The sequence below is a fragment of the Meleagris gallopavo genome, chromosome 2 (genome assembly GCF_905368555.1).
Source record: "Meleagris gallopavo chromosome 2, MGAL_WU_HG_1.1, whole genome shotgun sequence".
NCBI classification, from domain to species: Eukaryota; Metazoa; Chordata; class Aves; order Galliformes; family Phasianidae; genus Meleagris; species Meleagris gallopavo.
In genome coordinates this window covers 491,819-515,222 of record NC_139405.1, presented here as the reverse complement: position 1 = coordinate 515,222, position 23,404 = coordinate 491,819, and the positions used below count along the sequence as shown (strand labels likewise).

The following is a 23,404-nucleotide window of genomic DNA, read 5'->3' as shown; positions in this document are numbered from 1 at the left end:
AAGGAACTTAGTGAATGTGTCTAGGAATCATTTAGTTATTAACTCTTTCTGCATTTGCATTTGCTCTGGTTTCTTAGTTATGTGATTTGGGCTTGTTTTTACTATTTTGATTGTAATGTGAATTTTGGGAGAGTTTTGAAGGAAGTTGTCTGCTTACAAATTTCGAAAAGGCCGGTCTAGGTGCTGGATATAACATGGGAAGAGGCACTTTGTACAAATGAACAAAGTAAGAAAATGACTTGCTGTGGATGACTTGGTGATTAGGCTTTGCAAAAGAAACTACTGTGAAGTAATGAATTCAGAAGGGGATAGAGAATATTAAAAGGATCTGAGAAAGGGGAAATGAGCGGCCAGAGCACCTGCAATGAAGACTAGTTGGATGACTGCATTATGGCTAGGTTGGGAAATCCAGAATTAAGGGATTTGTACTAATCTTTGATCAAAGCAGGGACAAAGACATGGACAGTACAGATTTTGTCTGTTGTTTTCTTTCATATGCAGAACTGAGGAATGTAAGAAATGCTAGACAGGTTGGGTGAAGTAGAAGAGTTTCTGGTTTCCCATTTGATGTTTAGGTTGGTAATATTTCCTTGGTCTCCTTTAGTCTGGAGAAGTCTGGATATCTTCAGAGATGAGATTATAATAGAAACTTTCATGTGAATGGAAGGTAATGAGTACTTGCCATCTTGATATATGCTATTACAGTGCAATATTTAAAAGATAAAATGGAGCCAAAGTTGGAGTATCTGGAATCACAGAGATAAAAGAATAGGTACAGAAAATGTGAAACCTGAAAAATGAGAAATTTTAGACCAAAACATAAAATTTCCTTGAGAAAAGGGAGAGTGGAGAAAGGTAGTATTGGCAGTTGTATGTTGAGCAGCATAGAGAGCCTCTGCTTTTGCAATTGTACTGCTGAGAAAGCTGCTCTTCCTCTGAAGCCAGCATTCCTAAGGGGGAAGCGAACAAGAAGGATCCTTTTTCAGGGTTACAGCACCAGAGTTGAATCAGGAATGCAGAAAGTAATTCCTTGTTCAATTGGTAAAGTGCTGAAAGAACAATCTGGCAAGGTCTTTGTGTATGCTGACAGAAATAAATACTTTGATAGAAGTTGACTGAGTGGTATGAGCCCTTGATTCCTCTCATCCTTGACTGTGCTGCATATGTGAAGGTCATCCATAACCTAGAGGGAAGGTTGAACTCAGTAGGTGACTATGCAATCCTGGCATAGTTTCTTCTTTTTTAAAGATGACTGTTGATAACAGAGCTGATGGATACTGATAGTAGGTGATTTTAGGGTGAATTCCTGCCTCCCTCAAGCCTGTATGAGGCTTTGGTGTTGATTTAGCTGCTAGGGGAGTCCCTTCCAGAGATGGCAACGTCAGTGAGGATGAGAAAAGAGAGGCGAGGATGATACTAAATGTTGTGGGTGAGATGGAAAACATTAAGGGGGAACTAGAGAACTGAAGTGGCTAAATCAGTCTTCATGTTCAAGGGACTACTAGGTATGCAATGAGGGAGAAATTATGTAATATTTGAAGAAGCTGAAAGAGCGATGGAAGCTTTATTTAAGGGTAAATAGTGTATATGAATACTGATGGAAGTTAGAAGAGCATAGGTCAAGTCAGAGGTTGAGGTGCTGAGTGAAAAACATGTGATGGATCCATGGAGTATCTTGGAAGAGGTAAGAAAGGGCTGAAGGAAGAAAAACAGTTACAGGATGGAGGAAGTGGAGGTGGAGACCACGCCTCTGCACAACCTGTGCTGGTGCGAGTCTTGCATGTGCTTTCAAGTTGCTATACTTCAAACAATTTATGCCAAACTGTTTTTTAAGCCTCTCCCACGCAAACCTTGCTGACTTCACTGGTAGCTGTCAGTGTGAAGGAAGACTTGCTCACCTGAGATGTGAGCTGAGTCTGACTTCTTTGAAGGCAATAGTAGGGCTTGAGAATGCAGTGCCCCTCTTCCTAAATGTAAGACTGAATACTCATCTGCAAATTAAGGAGGAAGACTTTGCAGGGGCTTATGCCATGCTGTATTTTATAAGATCCTCACTGACTGCTTCGTGTTCCATTCACAGGAAATATCCCTGAGGCTCTAGGAGCTTTTTCCTAAAAATCTTTGGAGCTAGAACTGCCCTTAAGTAAACATTTGTGTACAGTTGTCTAGGTAGACCTCTGAATGGTCTTGGCTTTTCTTTTATAGCTTTTTCTTTTAGTTGTGTGTGTTTCTTCCATACAGTATTTTGGGATTAGATGTATTTTCTGTTACGTGCTCAGACTTCGCTAGTCCTGATATCTGAAGTCTAGAAAATCTCTCTTATTCTTGTAGATCCTAAACTATTTTGGAAAAGTCAAAATAAGAACTACATTGGTAACAAAGAATGAACCCTACAAGCCACACCCTCACGATCTAGTTGGAAAAGACTGCAGAGATGGCTACTATGAAGCAGAGTTTGGGCCCGAACGGCGAGTCTTGTCGTGAGTAGTGCTGTTGTTTGGGAATTTGATTAATTATGCAAGCGATATGCTAATCTTACGTCTTAAAACATTTAGTTATGATTAAGAGGGCAGTTAGTAAGCTTCAGCAAAGGCAGCATGCTAATCCATCTCGGAGATAAGTCCAAAGGTCTCTCTGAGCTATTTCCTTTTTCAGTATTTCACACACTCCTTTTTTTGTTCTGTCTTCTCCTATCTCCCTTTTTCTCTTTGTTTATTCTCTGCGTGCCAGTCTCCATTTCCTTTCTCCCATTTGTTTGCTTCTTTAGTCCTGATCAGTAGCAATTCTTGAGCTTGACAATCTCTCCTGCATTCAGTGTACAAAAATAATGACTAGTAGAATTGTTAATGACAACACTCGAATTAATGCCTATAAATTACCTAGATGTAGGTAATTCATGTCTTCCACAGGAATTGTATTTGGACTTTCTGGAAACTAGAGGAGGAAACTTGGAAAGCTTGCGCTGAATATCATGTTTAGATGATGATGATTGTCACCTGTTTAGAAATGTGTTAGCAAATAGAAACAGCAGCAATTGCTCAATGTTGGGTTTTGGGTTTTTTTTTGTTTGTTTTGTTTTGTTTTTTGTTTTTTTTTGGTGGTGTCTTTTCCAGTGAAAATACAGATTCTGCTCAGCCTTGCTGGGAAATGACCTATTTATGGGAGTAGTAAAGAAGAATTAAGGCTTTGTATAAAATACATTTCTCAGTGCTGTTCAGAGGGACATTAGGAATATCTAGACTACAGTTGTATGTTTCCCTCAAGTCTACCAAGCCTTATGTAATAAAGTGAAAGCAGAGTAAATTGCAACAAATATAGGCTGATTATAGCTGTAGAGAGAAGTTTAAAATTGACAAGCTGTTTGTAGTTCATGGCTTGTGCTGTAGAAGATTTGGAAGTAGGCTAATTCTTTCTAGTAAACACAACTGAGCTGGGAAAAAAGGAAAGTAAATATTTTAGTGTGTAAGGAGCTTTTATTTAGGACTTTAAGTCTGGTGTGATTCTGTTAATATCAGCAAAATTACTTTGTATTTATGTGGGTTTAGTCAGTAGAATGCTATTAAAGGAGGGAACTGAAGACGCACAGTCTGTCTAATGATGATAATTGCCTGGTGGTGCAATATACAGTTTTAATAGTGGAGATGCTTCTACAACATACAGCCCAGGATCAAGTGTTTGTGAATGTATAGTGAACATATTCAGCTGATATCTGACATTTGCTGTTACAGATTAAAAAAAAAAAAAAAAAAGATTTTACTGTTTTTTGTTGTTGTTCTTAGCATTGTTCTCAACTTTGTCCTAACTGATAAATGGTACACAATAGTTAATGCCATTTTCCTATTTATTTTTTCCCCACCATAATAGAAAGATAGAACTATCTCTTCAGACACTTATCTTCCACTTTGATTATTGTAACATTATTATCTTCATTGGCCTCCCTGCAAAGAGTTCATGTTGTCTGTGTAGCCATCGTAGATATCTTAAATTGCTAAGAGACCTTTCACCTTCTTGAAAAATCCATTCACTACTGTCCCTTGTATCTTCTCAAATCATGTCTTCTTACCCATGTTCAAACTGTGCTTGCTGTTCTAGCCCGTCCTACTTCTTGTTCTCATCTCCAGGGCTTCTTATCTGAAGCAATAAAGCCTAATTTCTTAACACCTTTTCTGGTTACGTATTACATCTACTGGGCACATGAAGACCCTGATGATTTTTTTTTCTCTTGGCACTTTGTTGCACAAATTTAAGCCCTTAGAGATCCTGAATTTATTAGCCATAGGCTGTAATGCCAAAAGTACTGAGATGCTTTGTAAATTTGTATTTATTTCATGTCTGTTATATGCATGTATCAAATCATTTTATTTGACATAATGTTGTGTTTCTATGTCATTTAAGGCATTCATGATTGTTTGAAATAATGGAATCCATTATTTTTATCAATATTTTTAGATTATTAACTTATCAACTTCTAACAAATCAGTATCAAGGCTGCTTCCCCTTTACTACGTAACGAATACGTAACGAATACGTAACGAATACGTAACGAATACGTAACGAATACGTAACGAATACGTAACGAATACGTAACGAATACGTAACGAATACGTAACGAATACGTAACGAATACGTAACTTTGTCTTTACTATGTACTAATACTTTCCCTACGTACTAAAATGAAAGTGTGAACTTCAGTTCGGCTTGACATTCAAGATCCTGATGGGAAGAGGCTCTTTTTGAATTGTTTCCAGCATTTGGTACGCTTCTTAAAAAAAAAAAAAAATAAAATAATCATTGGTTGCTTTAAGATGAAGGAACAATTCAAGTCATTTTCATTTTTGTGGCTGGTGTCTCAGTCCTCACATTCTCTTTGCATCAGTGTTAGAGAAAAGCCTCATACAATACAAGTGAGCATGTCCTCTCTTGGTGGTGTTTCCAGTTCTTTACTCTTGCTGGGCATCTCAGAGAAAAACTCCCAATTATTTTGTGTAACTGGAATTATTATACCCGGATTTTGGGCTGTATTCTACTTACTTAAGTTCCCTGTGTAGTTATAGTTGAACAAAACCTTCTGTATTGTTCTTTGTGCTGCTGCCTGAACTTGATCAGGTCCCTCTGTCCCATATATTGAAGTAAAAGTATCAGTGTTGAAGCTCAAATGATTGCCTGCACACTAAGATTTTTACTTCCTAGCTCACATCTCTCTACATGGATGATATCATAGATTTAATGTTTGGTCCTTTTTTTTTTTTTTTTAATGTTTTCTGTTCTGTTTTGTTTTTTTTTTTTTCCTCTTCCTATTTCTCCCTTTCTTCTTGTTATCTTACTTGCATCTTGTCAGCAAGTGTTTATGTGAAACCCTGCAGACTTCCTGAGGTTCTTGATTGTTTCTTCTCTGACCCTGTCCTCTGTTTCACAGTAGTTAAATAGACACTTGCACTGTTGTGGTTCATGTTTTAGAAAACATTTATAATCTGAAAATTATGGGACACTTAAAAGTCTAGTTTCTTTGCCCAAGAGGTTTCCTTCACAGTGGTTGAAGGAGGCAGTATAAAGGTTCGTGGTCCTTCCAAAGCTGCATACAGCTTTTGTGAGGCCAGTTCTATATGCATGCTCAGCCGATGCCTGTGACTTAAGGTGAATTGCTGAGAGTCTGGGCCTTTTAAATGGCAGTTTGGGGCTGTAAGATGGAACCAGGACTGTTTGTGGACTTGAAGTATGCTTCAAACTGAATGAGCAGAATAAAGAGCATATTCAGGAAAGAAGAACTAAGTTGTGTGCTGTCATCATGCACTAAAAGAGTAGTATCTACAAAAAGGATTGTGAAGTACAAATCTCCAGTGTCAGTAGTCATATATGAAACCCAAGCGATTTACTGAGCTATGACATGCTGATGTGTTTTGTTTTCATTTTTGGGTCACCATGTCAAACTCAGAGGGAAGCTTAAGCATTCTTCCAGCCAGAGAAAGCTCTGGAAGTGGGGCCTGATTGCAGTGAATTTGGGAATCTATGAGCAGAGTATATAGGCTACAAGCAACGTGCTCTGGGGGGATTTAAACTTGGATAGTCTTTTCAGAGCAAGGAAGCATAGCACTGTTCTTGAGAGATGTGGTAGGAAGGTGGATCAAGTTGATTTTTTAGGCATAATTAAAGTAAAGAACTTCTGTTGTGTTTCAAAGGAAGGGGCATTGCTGGATCTGGAGAGGGATAGTTAGAGCCTATTGCCATGGTTTACCTTCTGAGCTTATTGTAACATTGTGAAACATGAATTTTTAAAAATATTTTTATTTTCTAACTTCCTGTTTTACATCCACTCAGCTTTGATGATGTCATGGTTTTTCCATGTGGGAAACAGTCAGCTTGCCTGGGACTCCCCCCACCTTCTGCATTGGGGTGACCTATACTTTTATGCAAATAAAGAAGAGCTGCAGCTCTTTAGAACTTTTCCGTAGCTACATGAGATTTCACAAAGTGCTTTTATTTGAATCAAAAATCTTAAAAACAGTGTGTAAGATTTACATTCCCTGATAAAAGCAAGAGCACAAGTTCGTAACTAATGCAAACAATAAGATTTGCTTTAAATACTTCTCACTTTTAATTACCTGAGACTGACTATATTTTAACTTTTAATCACTGTGGATTTATTGCAGATTTAACTATTTTAGTGCAGAAGTATGTATTCCTCTTTAGAACTGCATTTTAGTTGTTTTTCAATTGTGTTTTTGCTCTTATTTTAGAAAAATTATATCCTTACTTTCAGACCTGTTAACACCTTTGCCAAAGGAAGCATTTTTTTTTTTTCATTTCTTAAACCATATGTTATCACAATATTGCTCAGCAAATGATTTTTCTAGTATTCTACGCAATTCTATTACTTGCTGAAACCCTATCATGTGTACTTCAGTTTTCAGAATTTGGGAATTCAATGTGTGAAGAAGAAAGACCTGAAAGAATCAATTTCTTTGCGAATCTCAAAGAAAATCAATCCCTTTAATGGTGAGTAGAACTTATCTGATTGTCAGAAACAAAAGTTCCCTTTGCAAGACTGTTGCTGGTTGGCTGGTTTTGTTTTTTGTCTTGCCTTTGATTTTGTGGTAGAGCTGTATTTTTCAGTTTTTCATTTCAGTTTTTCAGAGAAACACTCTTCCCCCTCTGTGCCTCTAGTAGTCTTTCCTCACTGGCATCACATGATGAATCTGTTTGGAAAGTTGCTTTTTTTTCTCCTCCCCCCACAGTAGCAATGTAAGTTGGCTGTGTCTTTTTGGCCAGACAGCCTGGGCAGCGCCATCATGCAAATTTAAGAGGCTGTGGGATAGCAACAGAAGCTTTCCCTACAAAAGGGACTTGTCTACAAGTATCTCAGAAATCAGATTTCTCTAATTTTGGCAACTATGGAGAAAGACTGAATTAGTGCAGTTCCACAACAGACATAAATCTGGCTTGCTACAGCCCCATCCCTTCTCTTGTCGAAAGACCAACGTTCATGTGACCTCTCAGCCAGCCACTCCAAGGAGCTGAACCCATAGGTAAACTCCTTGAAGCTGCTCCTTACTTAATTTTGAAGCATGGGACTGATACAGGCAATCAGCATGTCCACAGCAGTAGTAATCTCAGTCAAGGCAGAGGCAAGTTGTGTTGCTGCAGAGTTGCTCCACCTACCCATGGGCTGTAGTTTTACATGATAGCTGATCTGACTTAGCTGTGGGCTGCTCTCGAGAAGAATCATCCTGCCCTTCCTTCCATCCCTGGTCACACACTCTTACCACTTCCTTTGCATCAGATAGGGTGGCCTTGTGTTGCCATTGTGAACAAACTCAGCAAGTTGCTCCAGTGGAAAACCAGCCTGCAGGAAAAAAAAAAAAAAAAAGTTCTCCTCAGATCAACTTGCTGAACATGGCCTCAGAGCCATGTAAATGCTATGTTCAGTGCACAGATTTGCTGAACACTCAGCAAGTTGTAGGGTCAACCAAAGTGTGACCAAACTTTCAGCATGCAAATGCTACTTAGATGAGAAACATAAATACCCATGAACTGCTAGCTCTTAACTGTTTAACCATCTTGCTGTAAGCTTGTTGTTCTAAGTTGATATGGTAAGGTGGAGTCAGCGTCCTCAAAAAGCAGTACTCTGTGGTAAACACCATGTCAATATTCCAGTTGTGTGTTTTTTTTTGTTTTGTTTTGGTTTTTTTTTTTTTTTTTTTTCTTCCAGTAGCAGTCTGGAAAGGAATTATGTTTAAGCATTTCCTATTTGTTGCTCTGTTTTGCTACTTGTCATTCTGCAGAGAAAGGGTTCTTTGATATCTGAATCCACTGCACAGAAGGATTGAGCTATAAAAAATAGGCTAGAGAATGAAATAATTTAATCTATATCTTTCAATTTCTCCATGTTCTTGTCAAAATTCTTCAACTGGTGGTATATGTATTTTGTACTTCTTGTAGCTACAAGAAAAATTGTTTTATGTCAGTAATTGTATCAAGGAGTTTCAAAACTGAAACGTGTTATTAAAAAAAACACATCCCAGACTTTTTGACTTCCTCATATTGAAGCCAATGCACACAGCAGTGCAATTGCTAAGTAAATAACTTACTGCAAACATAGCACCATTATCGCTTACTGACATATTGAACTTCTACAGATCAAGAAAGGTGTTTTTTTTTAACACCTAAAAGCCCACAGTGTTTGACTGTTATTTTAAATAAGATAAAAGTCACTCAGACTAACTCTAAATTCATACAGTTACTTCAAAGTTGTATTGCTTCAGCAGTTCTTATTAATAATCTACTGTAATTACAGAACTAAAAAAAAAATAATGTGTAGACTCTTCTGTGCACAAATAGTAACACTGAAAATAAGGAACTGTTAACATTTATGTGTGGCAAAAGCCTGGAGACTTTTCAGATGCTTTTTAATGCCCACAGAAGTCATGCTAAATTCATGTAAGACCCTCATTAGAGAGCTGAGAGCTGGATTTCTAGCAAGCTTCAAAATACATGCCATGCTTTAATTCTGAATTTAAGAAAAGAAAAAAAAAAAAAAAAAGCATATTGAGCTTACTATAGAACCAGAAATGTTTTAAATTATTGTCTTTATTTCAGGGCAGCTGTCTGTAGTCAGTCTAGCCCATCAAAACAATTGCCCTAGTTCTAGTAATTTACGCACACAGCAGCATGTTTTTAGATTACTGCAGTCATTCAACACACAGTGTAAACTAAAGTTCAGTGTTTTACTTTGGGTCAGCCTACTCTATCTTGGTTTCAGACAAGACAATAAAGAACTACTTGTTCAGCCTTCTTAGCTTGCTTTCTTTTATTCAATAAATAGAAAATGAGTTTATGTTTTTATCTTGATGTTGTGAATTAAAAGAACATAACAAAAATCCTTTTACGTTGGTCTAGTTCACCAAAGAAACTTCAGTGATCACACAGAGCTCTATTCCTAGCAGCACTGAGTGTAACTAAAATCATTAGAGAATAGACTGTTGCTGTGTTTAGCACACGGCTCCAAATCCACTTTGCATTTTTGAGGTAATTACAGCCTGACAGCACTGGGTCATATCCTGAGCTCCCTTCTGCCAGTAGCCCAGCAGCAGAAGAGGCTGCAGCCCTGTCTTGGTTAGTGGGAGCTCCTGGCGTGGGTGATGCTCAGGGCTTCCTCCTGCTCTTGCAGGCTGTGTGCTGCTAAGGGGATGCTGGCATTCTCCAGGCCGTGTAGCTGCCTTTCTGCACTTGGTAGTGTGTCAGCATGGGCAGAGCTGCCATGGGGTTTGTCTCTAGTGGCTGCAGGGCAGTCCTGTGCTGAGCCGAGCCCGGAGAGGCATAGGACCAAGGTAAAACAGGATTAGTGACAAGTATTTTTGTGTGTGCTTAGTTGATCAAAACAGGTTTTGGTAGCAGCAGTCACCATAATGTTTGCAGCTTGGTGAGATTGAAACTTGTATATATGGGCTTTTCTTTCTTTTTTTAAGGTCAGATGAGTACTGCTGTATTCCCCAAGATAATATGGGTGGTACTGTATCCATCCTATTTTGTGCATTTATTTATTTGCCTCCAGAATAGTATCCAACTTTCCTATTTAGGGAAGAGTCACAGAGTTAGGTGCGTCCTGGAAGCAGGTTGCAAGTTAGCACTACTCATTTCTTCTATGAACATCAAGTTCTGCAGAATTACTAGTATTTTTCAGCTGTGTGGAAAATGTGTTAGGCAGGTGAATTTTCATGGAGTTGAAAACTTCAGGGTGTCTGTGGGCCAGTTGTTTTTGTTTTCTTTCCCATCTTCTGAAACCGTGAAATGATCCCAGACCTCAGCACCCATTTGGGTGAAGGTTGACCCTCCTAACAGACAAAATGTGTCTGCAGCTTACCAGCATATGTGTGACTTACTGTATAGGCTGAAAACTTCACTTGCTGTAAAGGTAGAAGTAATAGCAAAGGGTTAGCTTGTGAGGTTGCTGTCCAAACTTCCTTGTGTAAAGAGACCTTGGCTTCCCTGGAAGACAAAATTGCCACAGGTGCCTGGGGTGGCGAAGGGAGAGTGAATCAAATGCAAATTCTCTAGTGGTATCATTCCTCTTCCGCACCATACAGCACATGGTTATAGCAGGCAGCAGGAGGAACTTGCTCAGTAAAGATGCATGTTTAAGATAACTTTCTCTGGCATGCTCATCCATACTGTTTGGGCAACTGATCTCAACCTCCAAACTCCTGGATGGGATGGTAGGAGATCGATGTTTGCAGCTGGTGCCTTGTACCTAGCTGGATCTGATGATGTTGGAGTCGTTCTGAAATGTGTTTGGAAGGCTGTTTGAATCTGAAATCCCCACTATTAGCTGGCAGCATTTGTCCATTGTTAATGCTTTCAGCATCTCCTGTGCAAATTGTGTGCATTCACTATGATGCCAGTCAGATGATGTCCCCTCAGGTTTCTGCTCTTGACTTGGCCTTGTTTGAGAGAGAATTGTTTCTGTACCATTGCTGGATCTGTTTGCAATCTGTCTTAGACACAAAGCAATATCACATATATTTTTGCTCTCTAAAAAGCTAAACTATTAGAGGAATCTCTCATCTCTTATCCCTGAACACTCCAGGAAACTTGTATGCAGTGGCAGCCTATTGGGAGCTTCTTGGCATGATGCTGCTGCAAATGGCACAGCTTCGAAAGAGCAGAGTTACTCCTCCTGTGGAGCTGGTCCATGTCTGCTTTCTAGGGTGTGTGTTTTCTTTTAGTAGTGGTTGAGTTGTGCTATATCCTTGTCTTCCGATGTGCTGTCTGATGTTCAGCCAACACAAATTAAAATAAGAGCCAGTCTTGACTTAAGAGCTTTTGTGGGTGGGTGTGACATGAAGTAGAGACAACAATTGACTTAATTATTACCTTAGTTAATTATCAGTGAGGAAAATACTTAAATACATTTTTTTAAATTTAAGGGAAAACTGTACTTGTTGAGCTATTGCAGAGCAGTAGCCTTTTTCTAGCATAAAAATCCTAGATTTGGCTCAGCTCGAGAAGCACAGAGAATTGTCAAGTTCCAGGCAGTTGATTAAGAGAACTTGATGTTTCTGCAAGATTTCTGCTTCTTTGTAATTGCTCTTGCTAATAACCATTTAGTTAACTTTCAGGCCCTGCCACGTACCCCAAAACTATTTCAGCTCCGCTTGCCTCCGCAATCTTTCCTTTCGCTGTTTCCCCTTTCCGCCTGTGAGCAGCTGACCCTGCATTCGCTTCATACTCGTCACAGTCTCCATGACACCCCCTGCACGCCTCTGCCTCCGTGCCGTGCTGGGCTCGTCCCCACACTGTCGCACTCACTTCCTGCCCACGCACAGCTCTCCGCAGCTTCCTCGCTGGCCCTTGCAAGCGGTGTTTGTAAGACTCCCTGCTCTGACACCACCTGCCCGTGTCAACCGAGTTCACCAGGGTCTGCTGTGTGCTGCGTCTTGTTGCACCACCCATCTCATCTGCAAAAGGCGACTGCTAGCAAGGATTTGAGAGTTCGGCGTGGTTTGAAAAAGTGAAAAGCATCAGGCTCTTTTGTAAGGAATGTCTGAGGTGTAAAAACTTAAATGTATTGTCCTTCAATTAAAATAAGTGCATAACTCTGTCCCCACCCCCAACCAGATTCTCAAGCTGAAAGCTCTGGTGAGTGAGAGTAGCCAGCTTTTTAAGAGGTGCATAGCAGATCCACTTAGGCTAAACGTCCTGATCATCACATCGCTGTAGCTTTCCTTTGGAAAGTTCTTCTGTCCCTCATACATGTGTTTCTTGCTGTTTATGCTGAAGTTTTTACATAAGCTTGAAGGGTTGCCTCTCTTCAAATTGTCTAAAACTGATAAGGAAAATTACTAATGACTTCTTTTTTCCATACTGTAAACAAAAGTTGTTAAATGTATGTCTTATATTCGGCAGTCCCTGTATGTTTCTGTCTAAATCTGTTCAAATTTTATTCTCTCTTAGGGTGGGCTTAAAAAAAAAACAAAAACAAACAAACAAACAAACAAAAAAAACCACCAGCAGATTCGGGGAAGTAGTGCTTGGATGAAACTTTTGAAACTCAGATATTTTCATTTCTGTTTTTCTCCTTGGCTTTTTTTTTTTTTTTTTTTTAAATCAAGCCAGGATATTTGTTTTCTCTGTGCTTCTTTCCTCTATGAAACAAAAAATGCCCCTTCCTTACACTAAATCAGCCTGAAAGGTGCATGCGGACAATGTAACCACAATAGTATGGGAATTTGACTGTTGGTTATCATCTGAATTTTAGTCATTTGTGTCCTGTTTATTTATTTTTTTTAATTATTGAGTGCCGCAGGTGTGTATTCTCTTCATAATTATGTACTCTTCCTGCGGAGCTGGTTGAAACTTACCTCCTTGTTCATCAGTAAAATGAGCTGGCAAAGTTCTGTTTAGTTGTATACAATTCAGCTTTGGGAGATACGTGTCAAATGCCAAGGCAGTTCTACATGTGCCATTCCTGCCTGCTGTGGCCCTTCTGTAAGGTGGCTGCCACGCAGCTAGGTGAGCCTCAGCCGGAGCTGTAGCTGCTGTGTGAGCATGGGCTGGGAAGAGCAAGTAAAAGGTGTCATGTCCGTCTACATATAATGGGTTTAGTACGTATATAGTATATAGTACCGTTACCATAATGTATGTGGTATATAAATGTATGCACGATTATGCATAGTATACCCCCCCTGGGGGGGAAAGGGGGGGTACACTCAATAGGGGGGTTAACAACCTAAAGCATGCCTCCCAGGACTGCTCACATCCAGTTCCTCTCGCCATCTGAGTCTGGCACAGATCTGCTCTAGCAGTGAAAGAGGCAGTCCTTCCTCTTGCTGTGTCTGCTTCTACCTTCTGCCAGGTCTTGCGTTCACGTGAACTGGCTGACTGAATGCAAACATTTTCCTATTCTGGCAGTCTAGTTTTGAGCCACGCCAGTTCTTTGATCTGATTCACCACCTAAAAGCTAGTCCCAGCATAAGGTTAGTGCTGCAAATGGAGGTCAGGCAGAGCCACCCTGCTGCAGCAAAACCTTTGATGTTGGCTGGCTTAAACTGATGGGCACGTATCGGAGCAATGGAGTGTCTCTGTGCCCCCAGATCATTTGGGGAACAGAACACATGAGTAGGCCACCTGTGTGTCATCACTGAAATGAAACTGAACTCCCTGCATATCTCTAAGTTAAAAAGCACTGCGTGTGTAAGAAAAGAGGTAGAATACAGCTCATCATGATTATGAATGATGTTAGTTCCTGAGCGGTCTCTGTGGTGAGGTACTTTCGTTTGCAGGAGGTCATTCACCTTGGCTGAGCTCTAACATTGCTCATACTCCCCCGCAGCCCCCATTTGAGAAGTGAAGGTCACAAGATGTCCTCTGCAGTTTGAACTGGTGTTCTCAGCACAGCCCTCTCTAAATGTGTCACACCATGTCATTTGCCCTGGAAGTTTCCGTGTAAGTTACACTTAGATGCTGCAGAGCTTCCATCTCCACCCACTGCAGAAGCTTCTGGCACCATTAGTCTAGAAGCTGGATGAAGGGCTGTACAAGAAGAATCTCCTGTCCAGGCAGTTATCGCATTTTAGGTCAAAACCAAACACAACGTCATTTCTCAAAATAAACTTTCACTTTCTCTGTATTATCACCTCATGAGTAAACATCAGAACCTTTAATTCTCTAGTAATTTCACCAGATAAATGGTACTTTACTGGTCTTTTTGAATGTTGAACAGTTTTAAAATAATGAGAAGCACTGGGGATCCATAAATAGGAGGCCTGACACTGTTGTCATCTTTAATTTTGTGCTGGGATTTGGAATTGTCTATTGGTGAATTGGACTCTGAGGTCTTCAGTGTTGCGCTATAGAAGCAAACACAAATTCTTCTCTTATTCAGCAGAAACCCAATGAGGTGCCTTGATTTCAGCAACAAAGATCTCTGAGTCCAGGACAGCCCTAGCTCTGGTGTAGCATGAGCTGCTTGGGTTACCCAGCTGGGTTGGAAGGAGTTCATGATTTGTGCAGGGGTGCTTTTCTGCCCGCAGTGGGGCTGTACTGATTTCTCTTTGTGCTATTAGGTAAGGGAGTAAAGAATCATTTAAAAGCAATGATTTTTTAGGTTGGGGAATCATGATCTCTCCTAGAGGAGCTGTGCACAGATTTGTAAAGAAAGGATCTGCTAGTTATTGTACCCCATTGCTGGTTGGACAACTAGTTCTGCCCAGGTTTGCCTGTGCCTCTAGGTACTATTTTATAAATCCTGTTGCCAGAATCTTGGTGAGTGATGTTGGTTTTCTTTTATCGTTATGCTGGTTGTGGTTTTGTGGATTTTGTGGTATCAAGCCCCCTAATTACCTTAGACAGTTTCATTTCTTTTCAAATCTTCTTAATATTATTTTTGTCTCAACGTGTTTGAGTTGTGAAGCAATAACTTTGAAAGTTTTCATTCCCCCTGTAAAATAGCTGTATTTACAAACATTCACTTCTGTTTGCATGGATAACTACAGAAAACAAATTCTAGCCAGATTAAGGATATTTTTTTGTTAGGTAGGGCCACCACTGAAACAGGCCTAGATTGTAGGTTGGACCGCAACTCTTTTTTGGATTAATACCAAGATAATAAGGTGTGGTACTACACAGATAGATAGAAGTCAGAAGAAGAACTGCTGAACTCCTGCCAAAAGTAGAGTACTTCTTCCTTTTATCCATGTGCTGCGTTTGAGCCTTTTCTGCTGTATCTGTTCTAAATGTGCTGCGTTTTGCAGTCGTTCTGCTTGACGTGTATAGTGCCACTGATTTCAGTAAAGCTACATGTGTGAAGCTTGCACGGTTGGTTTCCTCCACAAATCTTTAGCAGCATTTCTTAACTTTAATAAATTTAGGTTTGTCTGGTTTAATGCTGTCCATTCTCCTTTGGTGTGGAAGTTAATGAAATAACACTGAATGGCACGACCATCCTCTGTGTAGCCATACTCCAGGCATTAGTCATTGTGTTCGTCTGCCTCGTTTTTGTTTGTTTTTAATATTCTCAAGATGTAAGCCAGCATACGGTCAAGTCTGTGGTTACTCTCAAATAGACTTCAGAGGGAGCAGAATTAGACGTTCATTAAAAATAACAACATTTTATTTTCTTTGGATGATTATCTTTTAGGCGTGAACAAAATGTTTTGAAATTGATGAAAGCTGTGTGCATCTTTATACAAGCATGGAATTTAGCCTCTGTATTTTTAAGTGTGTCATCACAAGATGGAGTCACAGCTGTCTTGTTCTCCTTTTTTTTTTTCTCTGTTATGTTCTTCTCATCTGAGCAAAAATAGCCCAAGAGGAATCAGTCTTGACTGAGCACTTCCTCTCTCAAATTGCAGGTTTTTATAATTTATGAAGTCATTTATAAGGACATGCAAATTAAGAGCCCTGTGTTTTGGTGCAATACTAGGAACTGTTTACAGTAAATCTGTTTACAGTCTTGTTTAATGTCTTTATTGACGACATGGAGGAGAGAATTGGTTGCACCTTCAGTAAGTTTTCAGTTTACGTGTCCTCTCAACCAGGAAGGCCCTATAAAGGGATGTGGACAGGCTGAATCAATGGGTTGAGGCCAGTTGTATGAGCTTCAACAAGATCAAGTGCCAGGTCTTGCACTTTGGTCAAACAACTCTGTGTACCTGGCTTGTGTCAACAGTAGTGCAGTCAGCAAGACCTGCACCTCTGTTCTGGCACTGGTGAGGCCACACCTCAAGTGCTGTCTTAGAGTTCGGCCCCTCATGACAAGAAAGGCATTGAGGCCATGGAGCACATCTAGAGAAAGGGCAGCAAAGCTGGTGAGGGTTCTGGAGCTCAAGTGTGATGAGGAGTGGCTGAGGGAACTGGGATTGTTTGATGTGGAGAAGAAGGGGCTTACGGAAGACCTCATTGCTCTCTACAATCTGACAGGAGATTGTAGCGAGATAGGAGTCAGCCTTTTCTCCCAGCTAACTAGTGAGAAGATGAGAGGGAACAGCCTCAAGAGATTCAGGTTGGATATTAGGAAACATTTCTTCTCAGAAACGAGTGATGAGGCATTGGAACAGGCTGCCCAGGGAGGTGGTAGATGGCATTAAGAAACTTATAGATGATATGTAGGGACATGGCTTAGTGGTGATGGGTTGATGTTTAGACTTGATGGTCTTAGAGGTCTTTCCCAATCTTAATGATTCTGTAGTTCTATATCTTGAAATTTTTGGGACGTTGTACCTTTCCTGAATCAAGCAGTCAAACAAATTTGTTGGGAACTTAATTTTGTTTTTAAGAGGTTTGAAATTTGACTACAGCTTAGGCTCTGGTACTCAGTAATGGCTGGTAAAATTCACTAACACAAGCCATTAAGTCTGTGCGTCTCTGCAAGCTAATTGCTTACTGGCACAGTGTTTAAGCATTGATCAGAGTCATCTGAGGTGCTGGGAACAAATTAACATTAAACATCTGATAATCCCCTGTGCAAGCTGTAATCTAGAGAACATGCTTTTCCCCCCCCTAAATCAGACTGTATCAAGAGGCAGTTGGGGTACAACGTGCTGAACTGTTTCAGCAGTGTTGACGTTCAGAGACCTCCTAACTACCTAGTAACTCATCCAAATGTGAAGATATTATCAAGTGTAGTTTTAACATAAGTTTGCTGATAGTCACCATCAGACGTGTTTTGGCCACCTTCTCCAGCAGCCAGCTGGTGAGCACCTGAAGGAAGAAATCACCAGAACCTACACCAGGAATTGGCTTGTCTGTAGCATCTTTGAGAGCAAATGCTTGGAGTAAAATTATTAGAGCTTGAATATTAGTTGGAAGGGGGAAGATTACCAGAATGACAGGGAGTGAATGTCACAGCTGCTGTGTCATTGCTGACCCACAGGCTTTCTGGAGTAAGCTGCATATGTTCTGCCCCCAGTAAGGCAGCACTGGTTCCTGTGTTCCCAGTGGTACTTCTGTGATGGGATCCATGCGTAGTGCAGGGCTGGGGGTTGAGATGCGCTTCTGTCACAGTTTGTCACCATTTATGTCTAAAAGCACAGAACTTAAACTGTAGCGGCGGAGAAAACTTGCTTTCTACAAATCCTGTTATATTACGTTAGTAGCTCAGCTTAATGAAGTACGTGAAATTACAAAACTTCACTCCGCATATCTGGTAACAGAGTCAAACAGAAACCTGCAGAGTTCATGCTGACAGAACTTCCCTGAGTCCCAGCATTTTTGGGACTGCATACATAGTTGCTGCTTAATTTTGAACTGACCGGTGTATTTGTCTTAAGACTGCTGATTGCAGACTTGTAAAACAGAAAGGTGATTTGATTTCTTTTTACTGAGAAATAGAGATATTCAGAACACAAGGAAGACTAAAAATGCCAGTGGAAAGTATTCTGAGCTCAGAGCATTGGTTGTTTCACACTATCAAAAGGTGAAAGGAAGAAATCACTTGAGTGGGCACTGTGGAATCCCACTCACGGCAGGGTGGAGACCAACCCAGTGATAAATGCTAAAGGTCAGGACATTGCAGTCTAATCACTATAATGTGATCCACAGGCTTCTTATCACAAACACATTTAATTTTTTGTTCTTGCAAGAGGCCTTCGAAAGGGCTGGGAGAGGGAGTGAACTTCAGGGGCTGTGATCTGCTGACTCGATGCGCATTCACTTTAGGCGATTACAGAGAGTATGACTATGTTGAACTGCTGCACTGAACAATTTTGGAAACGAAAACTGCTTCAAGTGATTTTAATTACTAGTGCTTCTACTTAAATGAAATTAAATCAGATTCTCATTTTGCTGCCATTGAATGTTAACATAATATTTTAATGTCAGACATTAAAGAAAAGCATTGATTTCAGATAGTGTTGATTCTGCCATGAAACTGGGAGTACATTAAATGTTTGATGATTACATTCTAGGTCCTATGTTTTGAAATAAAAATAAATAAACCCATGAACAAAACTAATATGCTGAGCTGGGGTTATTTGTTATTGTGTTCTACACTGAAAGGAATTTGTGAAGAAACAGATTATTTCCAGCAAGGGTTTGCTTGTTGGATTAGAGAAGTATATCATAAAGACACCACTAATCACTGTACCCAGGTTCAAAAGTGATACTGGTTTTGCTGGGAAAGTGTAGATAGTCTATATTGTTTAAGCTTCATTCTTGTCCCAAGAACTGGAATATTTTCCATCTCAGTCTCTAGAGGAAAATAACTGTTATCGCACAGCAGAAATCTCTCACTTGCTGAAAATTTTTAGCTAGATCCTAGGACTTCTTTGTACTGAAGTACTTCTCATTCCAGGGGCATTCCTTTTTTAAATATCATTATGCACAAGTAAGAGGTGTACCCAGAGAATGACTTTAAAACTATAAATACATGAAACTGGTTTGGAAGGCAAGGTAAGGAAACTGGTAAGAAATGAGGACACAAGGAACAAGTTTACGACTAGGAAAAGAGGATGAAAGTGAAGGTGGAGGTATCTTGGTTGGTGTCTGCTGCTCAGGGACAGCTGTGCTCAGGCTCAGTTTGTCTCATCCAAACTCACCCATGGGATAATCTTTGTAGAAACATGATGACTGACTTCTTAGAAGGGAAGTTTTTATTTTTTGCTTCAGATTTAGCCTTGTTTGATCAAGGAAAAGTGTTAAGACTTTTTTTTGTAGTTTTTTTTGTATACAAGGAATTTATTCATGCATAGTACCACAGAATGCTGTGGACACATTTCCTTTGCTTTGGCAACAAACAGAAATTGGATAATTTTCTTTTACTAGTGGAGACATAACTAGATTCTTAAAGATTCTTAAAGAATTACTTCGTTTAATTGTTGTTTTTGAAGACTATTTCTCAGTCTTGTATTTCCTTTTGCTATTCAGTGCCTGAGGAACAGCTGCACAACATCGATGAGTACGATCTCAACGTTGTCCGCCTCTGTTTCCAAGCTTTCCTCCCTGATGAACATGGCAACTACACATTGGCTCTTCCTCCTTTGATTTCCAACCCAATCTATGACAACAGTAAGTAACAACTCAGTCAAATGTGTTCCCCTCTCATGTTTCCCTCCCGCTCACTTTGAGATGAAAAACACCAGGACAGAGTCTGAGGTTTTGAGCTCTTCACTAGCCCTCTGAGGCACTTTGCTGGTTTGGAACTGTTTGATACATGCTTAACACACATGGCAAGATAGTTGGCATGCCCCTAAGATGATCCCAGAATGAAGTGTTGGTAAGCTGGAGTAGGATTGTTTGTTCCTGCCACTTGCCAACTCACTGATGCTTTCTTCACCTTTGTTCACATACACAGTAATGACTGCAAGGACAAGCCTGCTTCTGGTGTGCCAAGCGGTTAAAATACTTGAGTGGGCCACTGTCTTAATACTTTAACATAGCCCTTTTTGTATCCTGTTCAGTTGCTATTTTCAGTGTAGATGAAGTAAGTAGAGAATGTTTGGCTGCGATCTGGAAGGATGCAGAAGTACAAGACACCTCTTCTTAATACCACTTTCCACACTCTGTAAAACTTGACTTCTGTATTACTTCGGTTGAGGATTTTGGTTTCCAGTGTTTGTTGGATTTCTTTTAGAGAGGAATAACAGAGGAGCTAATGAGCAACAAAAATCTTTTTTTGCATTGATTTTTATTTCTGCAGTGAAAGTATTCCTGTGCTAGGTATTTAAAATCAAGATTCGTTATTTAGTGGAAGATACAGCTTAATCTGAGATCTGCATTTTATACTATTGACATGCAGAATTTCAATGATGTGCACATAACCATTATCATGGAATCATAGAATGGCTTGGGTTGGAAGGAGCCCCAAAGATCATCAAGCTCCAGCCCTCCTGCCATAGGCAGGGCCACCAACCTCCATACCTAATACTAGACCAGGCTGCCCAGGGCCCCATCCAACCTGGCCTTGAACACCTCCAGGACGGGGCATCCACAGCCTCCCTTGGCAAGTCTGTTCTAGCATCTTACCACTCTAATAGTAAAGAACTTTCTCTTGATATCCAACCTAAATCTTCCCTCCTTCAGCTTAAAACCATTTCCCCTCTTGTCTGTAGGCTCCCTTTAGGTACTGAGAGGCTGCAATGAGGTCACCCCACAGCCTTCTCTTCTCCAGGCTGAACAAGCCCAGCTCCCTCAGCCTGTCTTCATAGGGGAGGTGCTCCAGCCCTCTGACCATCTTTGTGGCCCTCCTTTGGACCTTCTCCAACAGCAGTCCCTGTCTTTCTTGTATTGTGGGCCCCAGACCTGGACACAGGGGCCTCACAAGAGCAGAGTAGAGAGGGACAATCACCACCCTGTCCCTGCTGGCCACCCGTCTTTTGATAGAGCCCAGGATACCGTTTGTGTTCCAAGCTGCAAGAGCACACTGCTGGCTCATGTTAAGTTTTTCATCTGTTCAGACCCCCAGGTCCTTCTCTGCAGGGCTGCTCTCAAGGATTTCTCCTTCCAGTCTGTATGTATACCTGGGATTCCTCCAGCCCAAGTGCCAAACCTTGCACTTTGCTGTGTTGAACCTCATTAGGTTCACCCGGGCCCACCTTTCCAGCCTGTTGAGGTCCCTCTGAATGGCATCCCTTCCTTCCACTGCGTCAACCGCACCACTCAGCTTGGTGTCATCAGCAAATTTGCTGAGGGTGCACTCAATTCCATCATCAGTGTCACTGATAAAGATGTTAAAGAGCACCGGTCCCAAGACAGAGCCCTGGGGGACACTGCTCATTACCGGCCTCCACCTGGACATAGAGCCATTGATCACCACCCTCTGTCTTTTATTTTATGAAAATGTTTAATATGAACTCAGGCATTTTTTTATATCTAGAATTTCCTAAAAGCTGAAATTGGCTGAGAACACTTGTAGTAATGATTTGGGCTGAGAAAGAGTTGATACACAAGATTTGCAGCTGCATCTCAGATGCCATTTAAAAAAATGCCAAATCACAATTACTCGTCTGTGTTGATTGACGTCATTCTTTGCTAAGCTGCTGAAATGGCAGCTGCGCGGAGGGGAAGCTTGGGTTTTAATGTGGGTATATGTGGGCAGATTCTGATTCACTGTAGGTATCTAAAATCCTCCGTGTAACGTAGCAGCAGTGTAAATAAAACAGTGCATAACTGCAACCACAAAATCACAAAAGTTACGCTGCTTTTGTCTGAAACGAGCAGAATTTGTTAGAAAGAACATAAATAAAAAAGAAAGCCTTTGTAAATCAGCTCTGTCATAGAGTACTGAGTAAACTCAGGTTATCTCTTTAGATAAGTGATGAAAATGTACAGTATGTTGGACTTGGGAATCCTGTGTTATTATTTCAAGCTTTTGCAGCCCTATTTAGATCAGAAGGAAAAACATACTTAGCGCTTCTCTGAAAATCATGTTCAGATTTTAAATCCAGTCTTTTCTTTGTTTTCTATCACCAGGCTTCATGTGCTTTGGATAGCAGACATAAATAAGAATAATTGGAATATAATATGGAAGCAGTGATGTTAGCAGAGACTGAAAGTTTACGAAATCCAGTATGACAGGCAGTTTCTGTTTTCAGTTGTTTTATAATGTTAACTGCTTCTGAACAAAAATTTTCCAAGTTGTCTGTCTTACCACCCCCAAAACTCTTGGGAAGAATCATAGAAAGCAGCTTACTGTTTCTGAGAAGTTGCGAAAAGCACGTTCTCTCGCTGTTGCTGAAAGTGACATGGTTTGTCTGTGACAAGTTCCATGTACTTGTTGCTGTTTGGGGTTAAGGAACAGGAACTGAGCAGAGCTGCAGAGATGGGGAGGTGGGCATGGGAGCAGTGTGGCACAAGTGGCCCCACAGCCAGCTTCCCTCTGGGGCTCCCACCTACCTCACTGCTCCTTCCCACCACTCAGGCTGACGGCAGCGGGGCGTCTGCTAGTGTTGGGGTTTCTTTCCTTTTCCCTTCTAGATTCCGCTACAGTAGTTAACAGAAACAAACAAACAAACAAACAAAAACCAGCAAACCACAGGTTAGAACACCTTCCCTAAAACCTGTTAAAAAGCATAGAGTGCTATTCAAGCATACCGAAGTGAAACCAAGGTAAAATTAAGCTTCTCCTTGCAATTCTTAATTTACTCTTCCTTTGAAAAACGAACAACTACGCTGCCAGTCATATGATCCTGTGCTGCTTCTGGTATGGTTTTCTTTCCCCTCCCTTAGAAGTTTCTGATTCATACAGCGAATGAAGTGTTGTGTAGTCAGTGAGGCTGTAGCACTCACTTCTGTTGATGACAATGATGATAATAGTCCAGGCAGTAACTGTGTCCCTGGGGTCTGGCCCAAGGTTACCAGGAGCTCTGTTCTGAACATAGCCTGTGTGGTGCTGCAGGTTACCTACACAGGGCCATGTAAGGTCAGGCAAGGATTGACTTAAGCTGATCTTCCGAAGATCTTCCAAACTGATTTTCCATTTTTTGAGTGTGATACCTTGAGTTCTGTGTTTCATCTCTGTGCATGGAGCAGGGAGCCAGACAGGGCCTACCTTGCAGCGTCGGATGAAGGGCATTTAAATACATCTGGAGTTGGGAGTCTTGATGTACTGAAGCTGGAGAACATTGCAGGACAGTGTCGTTTCTGTTGGGATTAGAGAGCAGGAAATGATGCAGGAAATAAGGAGTGTGATCACTTGTGGTAGCAGAGAAATGATATCAGTTACTTTGTATGCTAAATGGATAGGGGGTCTTAAAATGGGTATGTGCTCATGTACTTGAAAGCACCAACAGAACATACATGCACAGGAGGTTTACTTGAAGGTCTAGGGAGTTCTTTCACTCTGGCTTTTTTGATTTTTTTAACACTTATGAATCATTACTTTGTGACATTAGTGCCCTTTTAAATAAATTGTGACACCACCCACAAAATGGTGAGGGACCTGTTCTTCCTTGGTTCAGTTTTCTGTCTGCATTTA

The 23,404-nt window shown here is 40.7% G+C and overlaps 1 protein-coding gene across 2 annotated transcripts in view; it reads left to right on the top strand.

Moving 5' to 3' along the window:
* The window catches only part of REL (REL proto-oncogene, NF-kB subunit), a 34,478-nt gene that overhangs the window by 5,727 nt on the left and 5,347 nt on the right, over positions 1 to 23,404 (top strand). The window contains exons 3-5 of one of the 2 annotated variants that reach the window (XM_085218475.1): positions 2,332 to 2,480; positions 6,902 to 6,993; positions 19,357 to 19,497. In XM_085218475.1, the coding sequence (XP_085074601.1) occupies positions 2,332 to 2,480; positions 6,902 to 6,993; positions 19,357 to 19,497 (382 nt within the window). The remainder of the gene's footprint in view (positions 1 to 2,331; positions 2,481 to 6,901; positions 6,994 to 19,356; positions 19,498 to 23,404) is intronic. The other variant, XM_085218476.1, reaches the window with a different exon arrangement.